The sequence below is a fragment of the Mustela nivalis genome (assembly GCF_964662115.1).
Source record: "Mustela nivalis genome assembly, chromosome: 1".
Classification (NCBI taxonomy): Eukaryota; Metazoa; Chordata; class Mammalia; order Carnivora; family Mustelidae; genus Mustela; species Mustela nivalis.
In genome coordinates, this window is record NC_139020.1 from 180,089,918 (window position 1) to 180,110,094 (window position 20,177).

The following is a 20,177-nucleotide window of genomic DNA, read 5'->3' on the forward strand; positions in this document are numbered from 1 at the left end:
CCTGTCGGCATCAGAGTGTGGCAGCCAGAAAACAATTAAAAAGATACTTCATGGTCACATTCCTCAGTGGGTACATTTTGTGGTGTGCTGGGCCAGAGGTGAATGAATTGAATATTTTCCTTAATCTTTCAGGATTTCTGTGTCAAGAAGAACCTTTGGGCAAAGTGGCCTCTTTGTGCAAACGTGGTATGCAAATCCTTCCCTCATCAAGTCCATCTGGGTAATGGCGATTAGTCAGCATCAGTTTTACTTGGACCGGAAGCAAAGCAAAGTAAGTCACTGGAGCGTTTCTATAGGAACAGACTTCCCTCTCTCATTTGCTTTCTGTTTCAAGATAAGCTTTCTCAGAAAAGATGCAAGCACGTGGGTTTCTGTTCTTTGAGTTTTTGCTTTTTAAACTTTCTGACCAACTGTTTTAATTTTTCTTACATTTAAAACAGGGGCGGTATATAGCCTGATCTAGGAGTTGTAAGACGTGCCAACTTTTTGGCACGTGTGTACATGGACACAGGTGGCATTCTAAAGTTAATGACTGAACTATATACCATGAGAGAGAGTCATGCATATTTAAACTTTGTCGATGTAAAGCCTAAGTCTTATTTTTTTTTCTTCTGAAGTGTCACTTGGGCATGTAAAAATTCTAAATTGTCCTCTGTGTTACTTATTCCATAGTAACTTAATCATCTTAGTCATTGAAAATAGGTTCAGTTGAGTGAATTCTGTTTCCATGTGGTATACCTCTTAGGCAAAAATTCCTTCAGCCAGGAGTTTAGACGATATCGCAATGGATTTGACTGAGACAGGAACACCGAGGGTCTCCAAAATGGTGACGCTGGAGGCAAAAAGTCAGTTCATCATGGCGAGCAATGGCAGTTTAATCTCCTCAGGTAACGTTTTTGGAAAGTACCAGTGATCTTTACTTTTCATTTTGGTCATAAACTACGTTGGGGGCTGATAAACCACATTTATCATTTCTATTAACAACAGGACAGAAAAGCAGCTGGCTGAACGGTGGCTGACTTGTTCCTTTGGTTTTTGAGTCCCTGCTGAACCTTGCTATCTCGCCACTTGAAAGGCCCATTATTTGGGGGGAATGAATAAGCCTGTCAAAACCTGCAACATGTAGCATCGACCAAAGTTTTAAGAAGTGGAAGGAAAGTTAAATTATAAATACCTTGTATGAACAACACTAGTTACAAGGATAGTGAACGCCTCAGGATTAACATGAAAAGACACTTTCTCCTCATCTGTTCTATCAAGTTCTTCTTCTCCCAATATTTAGTTTTTGATGCAGACAGTTGTCTAGTGCTCTACTTAATATATAGTCAAATGTGACCACAAGCATCTAACCTCATCCCAACCCCACCTCCCAGTGTGACTGCTTCCCTGAAGTCTTTCCTCGGTAGAAACTCTGCAGTCTCTTATCACTGAGTATGCCTAACTTCACTCAAATGAATTCTCCCCATCTAAATCCTATTGTCAGCTCTTAATCTGAGGCACAGTACGTTCCTTTGCCTCGCTTGCCTGCTTTCTACCAGGACATTCTAAACAACTATCTCCAGGAACATGTTACCTTCTCTCCTGCTCAAAAATGAAATTCTTCCTTGGGTGTGTCTGAAACATTAAACATTTTATCATTGCTTCTAAAATGACTGAGCCAAAATACAGAGGGTATATATAATTACCAGGCTGCATTGGATGCCCAGAAGCATGAGAAAATGTTCTCCAGTTTCCTTTTATTATGTTCGGAAACAAGGAGAAAAGAAATAAATTATTATTTAATAGCAGGCCAGCCTTAAAAGTCCTTTGTCCTTTAAAAAAGGAAGGAAACATGCCTTGTATAAACCTTCCCTGGCCTCCCTTCCAATCTCTCCAGGTTCTCAAGACTCAGAAGTTAGCGAGGAGCAAAAGAGAGAGAAAATCCTGGAGCTCAAGAAGAAGGAAAAGCTCTTGCAGGAAAAGCTCCTGAAAAAAGTCGAGGAGCTGAAGAAGATCTGTTTGCGGGAGGCTGTGAGTGTCTTCTGCTTTGGGGGGACTCGTCACACTGTGTCGGACAATCTGGCGGGTGTCACTTACCCCCTCTCGGTTCTGTCCTGTTTTATAGGAGCTCACCGGCAAAATGCCAAAGGAATATCCGCTGAACATAGGTGAGAAACCGCCTCAGGTCAGAAGGCGTGTAGGCACTGCGTTCAAACTGGATGGCAGCCTGCTGCCGAGTGAAGAGGTAGGAGCACCAAAGCTGAGCATTTCTATTAACAACAGGACAGAAAAGCAGCCGGCTGAACACGGCTGACTTGTTCCTTTGGTTTTTGAGTCCCTGCTGAACTTGCTATCTCACCACTTGAAAGTGATACAGTGGACCAAACTGAATTCTTCCTTTCATGCACGGTCCAATTACGGTTGATTCTGTCTCACTATTTTACTCCTCCCAGGCATAGAGAGCGTTAAACAAACCCCAAATGTTTATAAACTGAGTACCTTGACCGTAAGAATGAAGAACTCCAGCATTAGACGCTTCCACGTAAAACCGAGAAACCTTTGACAAATACGTTTGCCCTTTCTGGTGTGTCATTTTTCAGATCTCAGTTCCTCATCCATAAAATGAGGGTCATCCTCATTCATCCTGCTAACAGATACAGGGTGTCATAAATGACATAGTACATGGGCAGCATTCAGGTATAATAAAGTTCTAGTAGAGGGTGAACTTTTTCATTTGCATGTCATCAGATCGTAGGGCCCTACTCCTGTTTCTTGCCCAGATTTAGCCATCATGGCTGTAGAAAATGATAGCAGTTTCCATCCATAATAGAGTGAGCTTTGCAAATTTTTAAAAAGGTGTCTTTACTTATTTTAGAGAGAGCACCTGCATGAGCAGGGGGAGGGGCAGAGAGACAGGGAGAGAATCTCATACAGACTCCTCACTGAGCACGGAGCCCGACCCAGGACTCCGTCCCATGACCCTGAGACTGTGACCTGAGCCAAAATCAAGAGTCATACTCTCAACTGACTGAGCCACCCAGGCACCCCTGAGCTCTGAAACTTATTGAGTATACCACTCCTGAGCTAAGCAGTGCACACATATTATCTCATTTAAACTTTGCCATATTTTTACAAGGTAGATATTTTCTCTCCATTTGAAATGGAGATGCAGAATGAAAAAAAAAACCAGTAGCACTAAGAAATTAAGCATGTTGGGGCGCCTGGGTGGCTCAGTGGGTTAAAGCCTCTACCTTCGGCTCAGGTCATGATCCCAAGGTCCTGGGATTTAGCCCTGCATCAGGCTCTCTGCTCAGGAGGGAGCCTGCTTCCCCTTCTCTCTATGCCTGCCTCTGCCTACTTGTGATCTTTGTCTGTTGAATAAATAAATAAAATCTTTAAAAAACAAAAAAAATTAAGCATGTTTCCAGGGTCACTCAAGAGGGAACCACCAAAAAGAGAAATCAAACTCAAATGTATCTGTCTCTAAAGCTAAGCATATAAATACAACTTTCTGTGTCTGTGAATCTTGGCTTAGGAATAGGAATCTCTCCTTGAAAAATATAATTGTCACCTGGCCCACTAAATGAAGGAAAGGCCATTCCCTTCTTTAAATGGAAAACAGATTAGTGAGAAGTATAAGTAAGTGGATGAGGGAGGTCTTGTCTTCTAGAAAAGTGTTGGAAGACGCCTGTGCAGTCAACTTAGGAAGGTTTTATTCTCAAAGAGCATCTGATCTGAGAATGTACAAGAACTGTATCATTGTCTAAATGCAGGATCCTGCTTTGCAAGACCTGGAGAGCAATTTCCTAATACAGCAAAAGCTAGTCGAAGCTGCGAAGAAACTTGCCAACGAGCCAGACCTTTGTAAAACCGTGAAGAAAAAACGAAAGCAAGATTACACGGAGGCAGTGAAAAAGCTTCAGGAGATTGAAAACGCGATAAATGAATATCGAATCAGATGTGGAAAGAAGCCCAGCCAGAAAGCCACAGTTATTTTACCAGGTTAGTAATAAGTAAGGTTTTTCCGGTCACATATGATGGTAGTAGCATTTCCAAGTTCATTGGGTGAGAGATACAAGAAAGGACTGGTTTAAAAGTAAGTTTCTTAGGGTGAAAATGGTTTGGGATGTCAGTCTTGCAAGTGTGTAAACATGTAAACATGGTTTTCACGGACATTCTCACTATGGTAATACTACACTATTGCGTTGCTTTCATTTGCAGGATGAAGGCACATTCGTAGCAATATTGGTTCATAATCACCTTTTACTGGCCTCACTCGTTGCAGGAAATCGAGCTGGCAGCACAGAGTAGTAAAGAGAGCTGGGCCTACCCAGCCGTTTCTCAAAGGGTTTTAATGCAGGGACATACATTTGTTGAAGGGCCTATCCAACATTTGTGAAAAGAGCTCTTACAGTTCCTGTCAATTGTGGAAGCTATTTAAAGCTCGGGACAAATGTTGTGATAGAACATGAAATGCAGAAAGCAGGGTATTAAATCATAATCACAACATGACCCCGACATCATGTGAAGATGGACCTTCAACAACTGGTTGGAAAATATTTCAAAATGCTAGTAGTTGTGGTATTTCAAATAACTTGTTTTTCTTCTATTTTCAAAATCCTCAACATTATATCCTTAAGACTTTCATAATCAGAAAACAAAGTACACTGAAAATCTCATTTAAGTCCATTTCAGGTTCACTTGGCCTTACTTTATCAGCATGGTTTTCAGCCTTGATCGCTGGTTGAAATATGATTAGATTTCCTTGATCCCAAGACTGTTTTTTTCACATTTAAACATCTGTGAGATTTGAATAATTTTACACTCGATGGCGTGTTACAATGGGCAATACTTTTTCTCGTTTTACTGAGACATAAAATAATTGTGTCAGATTGGATGAAATGTGGTGACTAGGTTTGGCGTATACTCGGATTTGGGGAGGTCTGGTTTATAAAGCAGAGATACGGCGTTTTGGAAAGGGATGAACACTTGTTCATCCGCTACAGCTGGAGAATTTAGGATGGCTCTGAATCCAAATGAGACGTCCAGTTGGCTTTGGAGGTGGTTCTGTTCTGGACCTACGGAGATGGGTGATTAGCGATGTACTTAACTTTCATAACCATTTGTTGTGGCCCATTCATCTGCAAACTGTGCAGGATTCAAGTGATCTCCTTTACAATGAGTGACATTTGGGCAGCAAATGGTGCCATGGTTGAAGATATATGGGGTTGATTTTTTTTTTTAAGTGTGCCTGACAGCTGACTACACTGGCACCTTGCCTTCAGACTCTGTCTACTGTGTGTACAGTGAAGAGATCGTCTGCCTGGCTCTGGTGGAGATTGCCACTTGAGATCAGATGGGGGAGATTTCCTTCATGATGGCGTTGAAGCCTACCTTACCAGGACCTGACCCTGGGTGTGGAATGATTTACCAAGGCAGATGTGCACATCTGTGTTGCCTCCTGTTGCTACATACATTTTTTTTTTTTTTTAACATTGGATGGGTAGCACTAATACTCAGGAGCGTTATGGGTATTTCCAACCCCCAGAATGCTATGTCTAGGTAATAAAAGCAATAACTATAGCTAATACTTATTAAGCATTTGTCCTGTACAAGGAGGTGGGCTAAGAGCTTGACATCCATTATCTTAATCACCTTAGCACTGCATGCTAGGTACTATTCTTCTTTGCATTTTAGTTGAGCCAAGTAAGGCCAAGAGGGATGAAGTCATTTGTCCAAGGTCTCACAGCTAGTAAGTGTCAAAACCAAGATGGGAATCCAGGTCTGTCTAATTCAGGGGTTCTCAACCAAGAGCAGTTTTGCACCCCCAGGAGATGTTTGGCAATATCCTCAGACATTTTTGGTTGCCGAAACGGGGCATGGCGGTGCTGCTGTTTGACAGTGGTTGGAGGCTGAAGATCCTACAATGCAAAGGACAGCTCACCCCAGCAAAGATGATCCAGTCCAAAATGTCAGTAGTGCCACATGAGAAACCCGGCTCTAACTGAAATGCTCGTGCACCACCAAGTGTTCACCTATTAAGAAAAGGCCCTTGTCTTCAGGGAGGGGTCGAAAAATAATTTATACTAACAACAGTTATTTTCAACCCTCATTTTCAAATGAGGGTTCAAGTCTATTTCTCATTTACGACATGAATGGCATGATTTTTCTTTCCAGTGTGTTGGTCGTAAGCCCTCAATGTCTAAGGTAAAGTTTTCATGCTATGTAGAAGCTAGATTGAAAACTAATTGAAAACAAAAACTGCGTTGAAATCAGTTCCATTTCTCTTAAAGATTTGATTTGTTTGTTTATTTATTTAGAGAGCGCACGAGTGGAGGAGGGGCATAGAGTGAGGGAGAGAGAATCTCAAGCAGACTCTGCTGAGAGTGGAGCCCAGTGTGGGTCTTGATCTCACGACCCTGGGACTCCCAATACCTGAGCTAAAATCAGCAGTCAGATGCTTAACTGACTGAGCCACCCAAGAGCCCCTAACTCTGTTCCATTTTAGGAAAAAGTCCAGTGATGGGGCACCTGGGTGGCTCAGTCATTAAGCATCTGCCTTTGGCTCAGGTCATGATCCCAGGGTCATGGGATCAAGTCCCACATCGGGCTCCCTGCTCAGCAGAAAGCCTGCTTCCCCCCCCCCACTCCCCCTGCTTCTGTTCTCTCTCTTGCTGTCTCTCTCTCTGTGTCAAATAAAGAAATAAAATCTGAAAAAAATAAAAAATAAAAATAGTCCAGTATCATATTTGTACAATTCTAAGATGTTTATATCTTTACTAGTAAATGATTCCATTCTTGTTAATTATTCCTAATGCACTATAATTATTTATACTTACTAAATAAAAATAAGATGCAATGTATTGAGAATTGCTTTATGAAATCCACTGTAGGTGTATAAATGCCTGGTTATTCTAAAGGCACTTACTTTTATTCACAGAAGACATAATCCCATCGGAGAGCAGCTCCTTGTCTGACACTACCACCTATGATGATTGTGAGTAGCTCTTCTTTTTCATTTTCAAATGTCATATGTTCTGAAATATTAAGACAATTTCTTGAAGTAAAGCCTATGTGTTATTCTTTTGGTAAAAGTAGAATGAACTAACTTAACATCTATACAGAATGGTTGGGGAAGGGAGATTATGATGAGCTTCTACTGAGGTTAAATCAGCATTAAACACAGTACCATACAGACCACTTGAATTTAGGAAATCAGAATACTATTATGCAACTGAGTCAGTCTCTCAGTAAGGGTTTGTGAGGCTCTGTAGAATTTTTTTAATTAGCATTCTTAGTTATTTACTTTTTTTTTTTTTTTTTTTTTTTACTTTTAAGTAGGCTACCCACCCAGGGTGGGGCTTAAATTCAGGACCCTGAGATCAAGAGTCATATGCTTTACTGACTGAGCCAGCCAGGCACCCCTCTGTAGGATTTTTTTTAAATGTTCTCTCTTGAAGTAATAACAGGTTCACGGGGAGTTGTATTCAGAACCTTTCATGCAACTTTCCCAATGATGAATCTTCTATATTTGGAGTCTTATCTCAAACTGTGAAATATAGTGTAGACTTTGATTATCCTTGTGTTCTGGATGGCTAAGAGTTTATTTTCCTTGGGAAGAAATTGGGTTACATGTCATTGTATTGGTTTCATAGAGGAAGGCCACATGTTTTGATGGCCTGTGTTTGTTCAGCACATTTGATGGTGGAATGGATTTCATATCGAGTGGGAAAGTGCTTCCTTGTAATCCCTGGTGCTTAAGCAGAGGAGTGACTGTCTAGAGATGATTTAAAGAATTCTGGGAAGCCACTAACCCATACGGCTTTATCTCCCCCACCCTCATCCCACCCCAAATTTGATGGTGCATGAAACTCCACCACTCCAAAATTTTTCCTTTGAGCTGAAGCTGGGTCGTGTTTTCCATTCCTCTTTGAAAATGCAGATGTCAGCAGGAGACATAACAAGTCTCTGATGACTCAGCATACATCAGTTATATCACTTTCAATGACAGGATGAGCCCCTGGTCAGCCAGCGAGGCCTAAGAACTTGAAAGGTGAACAGAAGTGATCCAAGCCAGCTGTACCAGCCAACTTGCTTTTGGCCCTATACACACTGGGGGTTTTCTTTAATATAATTCTAGAAAAACTATAGTATCACCCATTCTACCAGAATTATTTCTCTGCTCAGAGAATATAATTATTGCTTTTATTACCTACTAAACTGGGAAAAGTTGGATCAAGCCCACAAGAGAACATTTGACCCTTGAACAATGTGGGGGTTAGGTGTGGTTCCACTCCCAGTGGTTGAAAATCCAAGTATAACTTTGACTACCCCAAAACATAACTAGTTACAGCCTAGTTTTGGCAGAAGCCTTATCATTAACTTAAACAATTAACACATATTTGTATGTTAAATGTATTATATATATATACTGTATTCCTACAGTCAAGTAAGCTAGAGAGGAGAAAATGTTATTAAGAAAATCATAAGGAAGAGAAAATGCATTTACTATACTTTACTATATCAGAAAAAAAAAAAAATCTGTGTGTAAGTGGACCCATGCAATCCAAACCTGTGTTGTCAATTGTATTCAGTAATTTCTGTTTTCTAGTGTATAAAGTATAAAATAAATGTCCTAAAATAATACACTTCTAAAAACATCAGATCTTCTGATTTGCTTTTTGGAGGGCTGGAAAGGTATTTATTAACTTATTTATTTACCTACTTACTGATTCATTCATTCATTTACTTATTATAGCCAATGACACCTTCACTCTCGCTGGGCAGCGACCAAGTTCCGTACCTCATTCTCCACGAATTCTTCCCCCCAAGTCTCTCGGTATTGAGCGAATCCATTTCAGAAAGTCATCCGTCAGTGAACAGTTTGCGGAGACCAGGCAGTCCAGGTGAGAAATCCTGTCTTCAGGGAGGCAGATGCCTCACAGCCGTGAGACCTTTCCTCCGAAATAGTCGACCCTTTGGGGCATTACCCTTTTACCCTTTCAGAAGGGGTTATCCTGCAAAACCAAAGCATAGAAACTCACCCCGTTATTTGTTGTTGACAACAAGCACATTTCTAAGAGTTCTTTTCAAAGCATTTGGCACTTTCCTATATTTTAAAGTCTGTTGGATTTATGTTAGGTTCCAGGGGCCTTACTTATAATCTGGATTTGGATATAACGTCTGAAGTTCCATTTCAAAACCCATGCTCTCAGGAAATGGACATTAAATACCACACTATCAGTGTGAGTGACAGAAATGACTTCCACTCTTTCCAAAGGAAATGAGACTTTCACTCATTTTAAATCTGTAACATAGATAATGTGACTTTTCTTCTCGAATATCTCAGATAAATATTATCCAGGCAATAACACCAGTATTTTAAAAAGATGACAGACCAGGGATTCTCAGAATTTGGCTGCATGGATCAATACTACTTAAAAAAAAAAAAAAAAAAAAGGGACCCAAGATAAATTACCAAATGTTTACTCTGCCTAATCAGAATGTTCACATAAATAATACCACGAGTTCATTGAAAAAAAGACATGTAGATATCAAAAATACAGCCATTGTCATAATAATAATAATAATAAATGAAGTTAACATTTATTGAATGCTTACTATATGTCAGACACTGTTCAAAGTATTTTAATACATATTAATGAATTTAACCTGTAGTGTGACAACTGTCATTACCATTTACAGGTAAGTACACTGAGGACCAGAAAGCTTGAATAACCTGTTGGGTTCCTGTAAATGTTGGAATCAGGATTTGAACCTATGTAGCCGGACTCCAAAGCCTATGGAGTGATTTTAACCAATATGTCACACTGCATCTCAGTGAAGGGAGAAATTAGTCTTAAAATAAAGGAAGATTATTTAGATTAAATAATTCTTCACTTAAGAAAATAGCACCATGCTGTATTTCTCCTTTGTCAAAGACCATATCAGGCCCAGCTGTTAGATTAGCCTTTAGAACTGTTGCCTAAACAATAGAAATCCAAGTGTCTAGAGCTGTGCCAGCCAGTGCAATTAAAAGTAAATACCACATTTCAAGTGCTAGTGGGTGCACATGTGGGCTAATGGCTATAATATTGGCATAGATATAGCGTATTTCCTTCGTTGGACAGCCCTGGACAAATGTATTTATTATATCAGGGGAAACAAAGCTATTGAAGCAAAAGGAAGACCTATGACCAGAAATCATTATCTTCAAAATTACTATACCTACTTCCTTAATAGCTTAAGATGGGTTTGGTCATTGATCCCGCAATTTCACTTAGAGGAATTTTTCCTGTTGTATTAATTAACTACAGGATGCTCATCCCGGTACTGTTGACGCTAGTGACAAATTGAAAACAACCCAAATGCTCAACTAGTGAGTTGTTCAAATGATTTATAAACCCTTACAGTAGAATGCTCTACTGTCATTAAAATAACATTGTGGATGAATAGTAACCAACACAAAACTTTAGATACAGTTTTTTTAATGTGAGTTTTGAAAGAGAGTATAGAGTAAGATCGTATTTTGTTGTTGTTAAAACTGTAAATACCTATAAGTATGGTTAGTGAAAATATTTGAAAATAGTCAGTGTTGACTGGCTGTCTCTGAGGTTTCTGATGATAGATATTTAAGTTTTTCTTTTTAACCTGTACTTTTGACATGCTTTTGTGACAACTAAAAATGTAATCAGAGTCACCTTTCATTAAAGAATGAACTTTAGATTGTGTTCTCACTGTGCTGTGTAGCCAACAAAGTGATTTAAAGATGTTACCTTCTAATCCACGGCCCGCAGACAAAAACCCACTGGCTGGGTTCATCCTGCAACTTATTTTTATATGGCCCACGAGCTCAGAATGGTTTTTACATTTTTAAATAGTTGGAGGGGAAGTCAAAAGCAGTAGTATTTTTTTTTTAAGATTTTATTTATTTATTTGACAGATGGAGATCACAAGTAGGCAGAGAGGCAGGCAGAGAGAGAGGGGGAAACAGGTTCCCTGCTGAGCAGAGAGCTCGATGTGGGGCTCGATCCCAGGACCCTGGGATCATGACCTGAGCCGAAGGCATAGGCTTTAACCCACTGAGCCACCCAGGCACCCCCAAAAGCAGTAGTATTGCGGGACATGAAAATTATACGATATTTGACTTTCGGTGTCCACAGTCAAGCCCTTTTGGCTCACAGCCATCCCCATTCATGTACACGTTGTCTACACTGCTTTTGTCCCTCAGGGGCACAAGAGAGTGGTCAGGACAGGGACATCTGGCCTGCAAGGCCAAAAATATTTACTCTTAGACTCTTACAGAAAAAGGCTTTGCTGCCCTTGCTCTAGTTGCTTTTAATCCCTTTTATTCAGTACATTCTTCTTTTTTTAAAAAAAGGTTTTGTTTTTTTTTTTCCTTCATCCTTATGACTAGAGAGATCCCTTGTGTTTCCCCCCAAACTCACCCAGGACATACAAGGATACTAAATCACAAAGACACCCTGCCCCATTTTCTTCAATGCTCCTTTCCTTCACTTCCACTTTCAAATTGGCTGTTGACGAGTTGGCCAGAGATGCTAGGAGGCTCATCATCTCCCACGTTCTTCTTCCCATCACAGAGAAATGCTGTCGACCCACAGCAGCCCTTACAAAACCCTGGAGCGGCGGCCCCCCGGCGGACGGAGCATGCCCACCACTCCCGTTCTGACCCGAAATGCCTACAGCAGCAGCCACTTGGAGTAAGAGCGCTTAGTTCCAGTGACTTTGACATTGTTGATTTTGCTTTACTTTGTTGGTTTTGCTCTGCTTTGTTTTGCGTTTTAATCATTTTAAGGGACTCAATGCAGCGGGACTGCGTTACAGATCCACATTTTCTACTTAACGGTTCAGTGACACTGGCAAAGAAAATGTACTGAAAAATGGGCTTTGTGCGGGTAGATAGGAGATTTTTGTGTGTGTGTGCCTTAGTTTTCCCAGCCAGACATCGCTGTTTGTTATTTGGTGGCGAGGATGAGGATAATGACACAAGCCAACACTTTGAAGCGTTTAGGGAAGGTTTTGCTAGCTCTTTTATAAGCCTGATATTTTTTAAAAAATTTTTTAAGGTTTTATTTATTTATTTCTCAGAGAGAGAGAGAATACAAGCAGGGCAAGTGGCAGGCAGAGGGAGAAGCAGGCTCCCCACTTAGCAGGGAGCCCAGTGTGGGGCTCGATCCCAGGACCCTGAGATCATGACTTGAGCCAAAGGCAGACACTTTACTGACTGAGCCCCGCAGGTGCACCATATGCCTGATATTATTCAGTACACATGACAAGCCGAACTGCAGATCTCAGATCCTGTTTTACCTCCTTGTTTTAGGGATGAGGATTAAGAGAGATTCAGTGTCTTACCCAAGACTCCCCCCAGATAAGTCTGCTGTCAGAGCCAGGCTCTCCCCCGAGCAGTGCTCCCTCGGCCCTAGTCTGTGTCTCCTTCACTCCTGTTGGAAGAGAGGAACCTCCAAAGACGCTTGGGCTTTTTTTTTTTAGGCTTTGATGCAGCTTGCGCATCATCCGTTCTCTTTCCCGCTCTTGAGTAAGGCTTTGAATCGCACAGTGGTTAGAACCTGGTTCTCTTCTCCTTCCGACGATGACACAGTGCACCTGTGTGGCAGCCGATGGGTTATATGAAAAATGTGTGCTCTCATGCAGTCAGCTTTGGAAACCTTGAGTCTTACTGCAGTTCAGGGTGATGAAATCCTTCACCGCCATGATCATATGTGTGTCATTTCAGTCTGTCCTTTCTTTCTTCCTCTGTTACAAACTGGCCTCTCTCCTCCCACAGACCCGAATCTTCAGCCCAGCACTGCCGCCAGCGCAGCGGAAGCCTCGAGTCTCAGTCCCACCTGCTGTCTGAGATGGACAGCGATAAGCCATTTTTCTCCCTCTCCAAATCCCAAAGAAGCAGTAGTACGGAAATCCTGGACGACGGGTCCTCCTACACCAGCCAGTCAAGCACGGAGTATTACTGCGTGACGCCCGTCGCCGGCCCCTATTACACTACCCAGACTCTGGACACTCGTGCCAGGGGCCGGAGAAGGTCCAAGAAACAGAATGTTTCGACTTCAAATTCAGGAAGCATGCCCAACCTAGCACAAAAGGATAGTTTGAGGAATGGCGTCTACACAAAGAGCCAGGAGCAACCTTCTTCTAGTTACTATATTGCTGGGTACCCACCCTATGCGGAGTGTGATCTTTATTACAGCGGCGGCTACGTCTATGAGAACGACACGGAGGGACAGTACAGCGTCAATCCTTCCTACCGTTCGTCAGCCCACTATGGATACGAGCGCCAGCGGGACTACAGCAGATCCTTTCATGAGGATGAGGTCGACCATGTGCCCCATAACCCATATGCAACTCTCCGGCTGCCTAGGAAGGCTGCTGCCAAGTCGGAGCACATCACCAAAAACATCCACAAGGCCTTAGTTGCAGAGCACCTGCGTGGCTGGTACCAGCGGGCCTCTGGACAAAAGGACCAGGGGCACAGCCCACAGACTAGCTTTGACTCAGACAGGGGATCGCAGAGGTGCTTGGGGTTTGCAGGGCTGCAAGTACCCTGTTCTCCCAGCAGCCGAACATCCTCCTACTCTTCCGGTAAGAACGCTGCGGACGCTCTTGGTCCCTGCATCAAATTTACCTCCTCTCCTCTGCCCATGCTGCCCCCAAACCACTCCCCTCAGGGAATCACAGGACCAGTCCCCAAGGTTGTGAACCTGGTACCATTCCATGGGACCATAGTAAGAATCGCCAACTTAAAAATAGTTCTTCTCTTCGTCTTTCCAAAGAACATAGTCCGCGGTGCTCGCTTCGGCAGACCATACACTAAAAGTAGAACACAGTCCATGGGAGTCCACTATAGCAATTGGTAGATTCCGATGCAACAAGCGTTCATTGAGCACCTACTCTCTCCTGCCCTGAGTGAGGGGCTTTCAAAGCATATCTTTTCCACATGTCATACAAGTGTGCAGGTCCCTGATGTCTGACTTGTTCAAAAAGTAGAGTAAACACATCAGGTAAACAGAAAACATTAGGACTATGCATCCTTCCCTGTTCACCACCAGGAACTTGATCCTCTAAGGGCAGTTGGTTTTGAAAGTTCAGATGGCCATGTGAGGCTCCTAGCAATTGTGATGGGAGCCAGCAATTGGTAAGCCCTAAAATTGCCCTCTTTCTGGTACTGTTCTGCGTGCTTCTAGTACCTTGACTCAATTCAGTAAGTTGTCATATATACTCTACGTTAGGGTTGATGTAAGGGATTTTCAAAGATAATTTTGGTTAGAGAGGTTCCCTCACACACAGACTTTGGCCCCTCACTCCACTAAAATCCATGGCAGACTTACTGTTTACCCCTCACCAACTACAGAAAAGGAAAGAGGAGTGTTTGCCTCGGGTTTCATTGATTCAGCAAACAAGCAGGCATATCCTGGATGCTGAGGAGCCAATGTTGACCTTGAGGAGTTTCTGGCCTTGAGGAGCGCACAGTCTAGTCAGCAGCCAGAGGAATGTATACACATTAAGCAATTTTTAGGCTCTAAAATGAATGAGTTCTTGAACTACGTGAAAACCTGAAGTCATGTGTTCTTCCCCTCTTTCAGGCATGACCCCTTTAGTAAGACACAGCACAGGGACTCCCAAATCATTGCATAAGAATCGACGAAGACTGTGCCTTTAAAAATTTCCCAAGTTTGTTGACCAGAGGCATTGCCATGGAGATTTCTGTTTGGGTTTACAGTCTCTTCTTTTGTGGAGGACTTTGGACTTCCGCTAGAACTTTCCCATTTATTACCACATCAAATATATGAAAAGGCTCCTCCTCCTGGTTAGTTATGGCTCTTATCTAGGGAACACCTTTCTTCCCCCTCCAAGTTCAGGGCACAGCACGAGAATCTTTCAGAAAACAAACACTGGGAGGGTGTTAGAAGGAGCCAACAAGGAGGGCTAAGATGCATATGGACGGTCATGAGGGCACAGGGCTGGGGTGATGCCATCTTAAGGAGGGAGGCTGGCGAGGAGCAGGTGTATACCTCAGAAACCACAGTGATACTGGTGGTTGACCCAGTGTCTGGGGCAAAGGTGAGAAAGGACTTAGTGCTTCCTGAGTCACACTCAGGAGGGGCCTGGCCGGTAGCTGGACAATTTGGCCCCACAGACCAAAAGGCATTCCACAATAAAGAATTAAAGGGATGGAATTAGAGCTCCTCGAGAAAATTCCCTTTCGGCATTTTCCTCATTCCTGTCAACATTTCATAGCTACGAAAATGGACGACAACACGCGTGCGCCAGGGAGCGTTTCCTGTTCTCTGCCAAAGTAGTCGGGGGTTTTGTAGTTCTTGCAGCCGTCTAAAGACTCTCTTGGTGACTCCGTTTTGGTGGTAGTGACAGCCACCGTCTCTGGGCAGCTTCCCCTGGGCCACGCCGCATGCTCGGTGCCTAACTGCCCCATCCCATCTAATGTGTGCCTCAGATTGTGAGCGCTGCTGTTAGGTCTGTTATCGCTGTCCTCATCTAGCTGGGAAGGCGGTTCTGTTTAGAGAGCGGAAATGACCCTGGCCAAGCCCCAGAGCTCGTAAGTGCTTGAGTGGGAATTCCCTCCCAGCCCTGACACCTTAACCACCAAGCTTCACAGCCTCTGACTCAGAGTTATGAAACATTCTTAGAAACTCAAAGTGAGGGAATTACATCTTTGAGTCAAAAACCTCATGGCATCCGGGGGCCACAGGTGAGTTTTGAAAGGCGTCTGCCGTGCACTGGTCACGAGGGCTTTGTGGGTGTGAGAGAGAAGAGGAGGAAGGTGGCCGCCAAGAACAGGAAATGGAGGGTGACCAGAAGCATCCATGAGCGGTGCTGGTCTTGGACCGGCTTGGCGTTGTGGTCACCTGCATCCCGGGCATGGAGCAGAACTGATTTTAGAGAGAGGACAACAAACACTCCATGATGAGACATTCGCTGGGCTTTGGTCCCAAACTGTGCCCTTGTCTTGTTCTAGTTCAGTCCCTCAGTAGAACTAATTCCTTCCTGTACTACTTATACTCTCTCCCCTTTCCACCACACACACTTACTTTTAAGGGAAAAATTTTGCGTTGATCCTGCTAGCAGCTGGTTGCCTTGGGCCAAGGAACAAGTCATGTCCCAACAGGTCAACTTGTGGAGTGCTTTTCCTCCAAAGGCCTCTGAGAAACTCAAACTGGTCATCTTATCTTTACAAATAAAGCCTTATCTGTCCAGCCACCCTAGCCAGAATGGAGAGACTCTCTCCATATATGAGAATGTTTTTTCGACTTGTCTTGTAGGTTATTTTTTACAGCCTGCCTTTCAATTAACGTTATTCCCTTTAATAACATCAATAGTTGTCATTTGGGGGTGTTTACTCTATACCAGCCACAGAGCTAAACATTCTCCTATATAACCTTATTTAATCCTGTTAACATCCCTATATGGGGTATATTTGCATTATTATCCCCACTTTACAGGTAAAGAAACTGGGACTTAAAGAGAATAAACTATTTGCCCAAGGTCACATGGCCAGTGACTAAACTAGAATAAGATAAAACATTGGCTTTTATCTGCACATGGGTGATTATAATGTACATCTAAATGGCCTAAATAGCCTTTGCTTTGAATATTCGCACTAATTTTGTCTCTTTCCCTTTTTATTTCTAGTATCTTCTACAAATGCTTCTGGGAACTGGAGGACCCAGATAGCAGTAGGGCTATCTGACTACGACTACGAGACCCCGGCACATTCTTCCTACACCAGCTGCTATGGCAACATCTATAATCCTTTGCCCTCTCCAGGCAGGTGAGAAAGCAATGCTCCAAAATTCTAGTAGCCTCTTTCTGGTCAAATAATTGAGGAATTCTATTCTATTTTATGAAAACTCAAAGATCACCAGACTATAGCCTACGAGCCAAAAGCAGCTGCCACCTGTTTTTGTAAATTAAGTTTTATTGGAAAACGGCCATGTTTATTCATGTACATTTTATCTGTGGCTGTTTGTGTACTGTGAGGGCAGAGTGGAGTAGCGACAGAGCCCTCATGGCCAACAAAGCCAAAAACATCTGGCGTTTTAAGAAAAGGTTTGTTGCCGCCTCATCTAGAATGTTGAAATTTGACTTCGTTCCATAGTCTTCAGTAAGGTCTTAAATTCTGTATCTGATGGGTTTTTTTTTGAATTGCAGTACTTTAAATGGGATTACTGATATACCCATTTAAGACTCTCCTGGAACCTTGGAGAAAAAATACCTCTGCTCTACTCCAGAAAAGGCTGTTCACATCAACATTCCTCGTAGACAGTTGGTGGGCTTGATTTCAGTGAACATTTGCTACAGACACAGCCAGCTGTCCTGTTTGTAATTGTGGTTCTTTGTAAACATCGAGAGGAAACATACAAGAACAATTTGTTAAAATGTGATTTTTAAAAAAGAGGGCTAACTCCGCATTACAGGTTTTTCACTTATTTGTAGATGCAGGAATTAAGTTTGAAGAGATCTTTTCTCCCTGTCACTTTTCACAGAATATAATGCACACCCATCATGCTGAGAAATAGAGCATTTTGTTTTGCTTTGTTTTTAAAGGGTTTTTTTTTTTTAAGATTTTATTTATGTATGACAGACGGAGATCACACAGAGAGGCAGGCAGAGAGAAAGAGAGGAAGGGAAGCAGACTCCCTGCTGAGCAGAGAGCCTGATGCAATGACCCCAGGACCCTGGGATCATGACCTGAGCCAAAGGCAGAGGCTTCAACCCACTGAGCCACCCAGGTGCCCCAAGCATTTTGTTTTTATATAATTTTGCTCTAGGTCAAATTGCTTCAGGCATAGGGAGACTTTCACAGACAATAACTTGTCAAAGTGTCTATCCTGGTGAATTTGAGAGGCTAATTTCTTTTCTTTTTTTTTTACTTCAATTTTTTATTTCAATTTTAGTTGGTTAACCTGTATGGTAAAATTGGTTTCAGGAGTAGAAGCCAGTGACCCATCACTTACGTACATCACCCAGTGCTCATCACAAGTGACCTCCTTAATCCCTATCACCCGCCTAGCCCGTCCCCCACCCACCTCCCCCCATCAACCCTCAGTTTGTTCTCTATAATCAAGAGTCTCATATGGTTTGCCTCCCTCTCTCTCTCTTCTATTTTTTTCCATTCCACTGTGTTCATCTGTTTTGTTTCTTAAATTCCACACATGAGTGAAATCATAATTTCTTAATAAAGTACTCCGTGTTACAAACGATTTAGAGGTATTCAATCCCCTAAACCTTAGTTTTCTTCTCCTTGTTCAAGGAGAGTTTTTCTTGGCTTGAACCATTAGGCCAATTGTCTCAACTCAACAAAGGGTGTGCTCAAAATAGAATTTTAGTGAAAATATACCTCAGGGGACTTCAGATAGCTTGGGTTTCTGTAAATAATGCTGCAAATGAGTTAGGAGCAAAAACTAAAATGTCTTTGGCCCAAAACTGGAGCTGCACTTTTTCAAGCCAGTTCTCATCATTCTGTATGATTCATCTGCAAATAGTTTCCCCCATTTGTAATAGTTCGACTTTCCTTTTCACGGACTGCACATAAGACAGTTTGAAAATCTTTAACACCACTTTCACTGGACTCAGGAAGTAGTAAACATTTTTAGAGAAAATCTGTTTTTACCAAGTATGCCTGTCTATCTCAGAGAGCCAGCCCAAGATGGCTTGACATGGAGTCTGGTGTCAGGGGTGGGGGGTAATCTACAGGAAATTAGAAACTATTTAAAGATCCCTATTGTGTGTGCTCACATGCACATCGTATGAGCTCATTGTGGAAAAATTAGGAAAATAAAAAGGGATAAATAAGTAGGAAATCTTCTGCCATCTAGAGATGGTAGCCATTAGCATTTTGACACATTCCTCCATTTTCCAGTATCGCTTTTTACATGTTCATAATGACCATGACCTTAATGATAACTTTATGTTCAGTTGTACACCTGTCATTGTCTATGTACTTCTGCATTCCAATTTTATACTTCATATCACAATATAAACATGTTCCCATATTTTTTTAAAAACTCTATAAACCTTATTTTATGTTTTCCACATGACATTACACTCAGTAAATCTACCATACTTCACTTAACAGTTTCCATGTTTTGAATTTGAATGGTTCTTAGATTTTCTCATTTTTTTATTGTAATGTTGCTGTTAATGTCTTTGGGTAAATATGTGTCCGAATTCCAGATTATTGCCTTAGGATACATTCTAGTGAGTAGAAATAATGGGTTAAATTGAAAAGTGTATTTTTTTTAAGCCCTTGCTTTCCAGAAAGATTTGCCAATTTACCCTCCCAGCAACAGAGGTATGAGTGTGCTTGTTCCCATCTATTTGCCTATTAAGGATATATATATATATACACCTCAGAGCAACCAATTTAACTTGACTTACTAACAAAGCAAGTATCACAACAGCCATCCATTTTTAGAAATTTGCTGTAAACTTGTTATTTTTGAGTAAAACATAATTTTTTAAAAGAAGAAATTGGGTTTCAAGATAAAGATAAAAAAAAAGAAAAACTTTAGCTCTGCCCTGAAGTTAAAGATTTAAATAATTTTTAAACAAAGCAAGTACATAGTATTTCAAGATCCTCTCCCACAGAGTGTCTGGCTCTTAACATTGACAGAAAGCTACACATTTTTACCAATAAAAATTTATTTCCAAGTATGCTGTGGCATAATTGTCAGTGGCAGAGACTTTCTAAAATCATAAATGGCAACATCTCTTATGTTCCCTAGAATATAATACAGTCAGATTCTTGGCTCTATGCTGCAAGTGTGTTTTCAAATAACACTTTCCCCACCTTGGCTTCCTGTTTTCCATTTCCCATCCTCTTCCTAATCTAACTCTCCCTCTACTAGGCAACGCCGAGGGCTTCTGTCGCAGAGAATGGTTGTGTCTCCCGAAATGAGATCAGTTTTCAGTTCTCTTTTGCTCAGTGTAGCCAGCTGTAGTAAGTAGAGCCCTCGGTGCGATCGTCTCCATCTTGCCCTGGTAGCAGGAGTCTGCCTTGTTCTGGCTGGTGTGTGAAGCTGTGGAAATCCGACTTTGTGTTTAGAGTAGAGGAAAACACTGAATACCTGATTTCATGTAGTATTCCTTTCCTCAGCTCTCCTCCCGGTGACTTTTTAACCAACCTGACTAAAGAAATTTACAAT

The 20,177-nt window shown here is 42.0% G+C and overlaps 1 protein-coding gene across 8 annotated transcripts in view; it reads left to right on the forward strand.

Annotated features, from left to right (window-relative positions):
* The window catches only part of FRMD4B (FERM domain containing 4B), a 323,042-nt gene that overhangs the window by 300,266 nt on the left and 2,599 nt on the right, over positions 1 to 20,177 (forward strand). For all 8 annotated transcript variants that reach the window (XM_082691213.1, XM_082691212.1, XM_082691208.1 and 5 more), the window contains 10 exons: positions 133 to 271; positions 746 to 887; positions 1,877 to 2,010; positions 2,105 to 2,224; positions 3,753 to 3,981; positions 6,920 to 6,976; positions 8,738 to 8,885; positions 11,580 to 11,699; positions 12,785 to 13,596; positions 16,663 to 16,801. In XM_082691213.1, the coding sequence (XP_082547339.1) occupies positions 133 to 271; positions 746 to 887; positions 1,877 to 2,010; positions 2,105 to 2,224; positions 3,753 to 3,981; positions 6,920 to 6,976; positions 8,738 to 8,885; positions 11,580 to 11,699; positions 12,785 to 13,596; positions 16,663 to 16,801 (2,040 nt within the window). The remainder of the gene's footprint in view (positions 1 to 132; positions 272 to 745; positions 888 to 1,876; positions 2,011 to 2,104; positions 2,225 to 3,752; positions 3,982 to 6,919; positions 6,977 to 8,737; positions 8,886 to 11,579; positions 11,700 to 12,784; positions 13,597 to 16,662; positions 16,802 to 20,177) is intronic.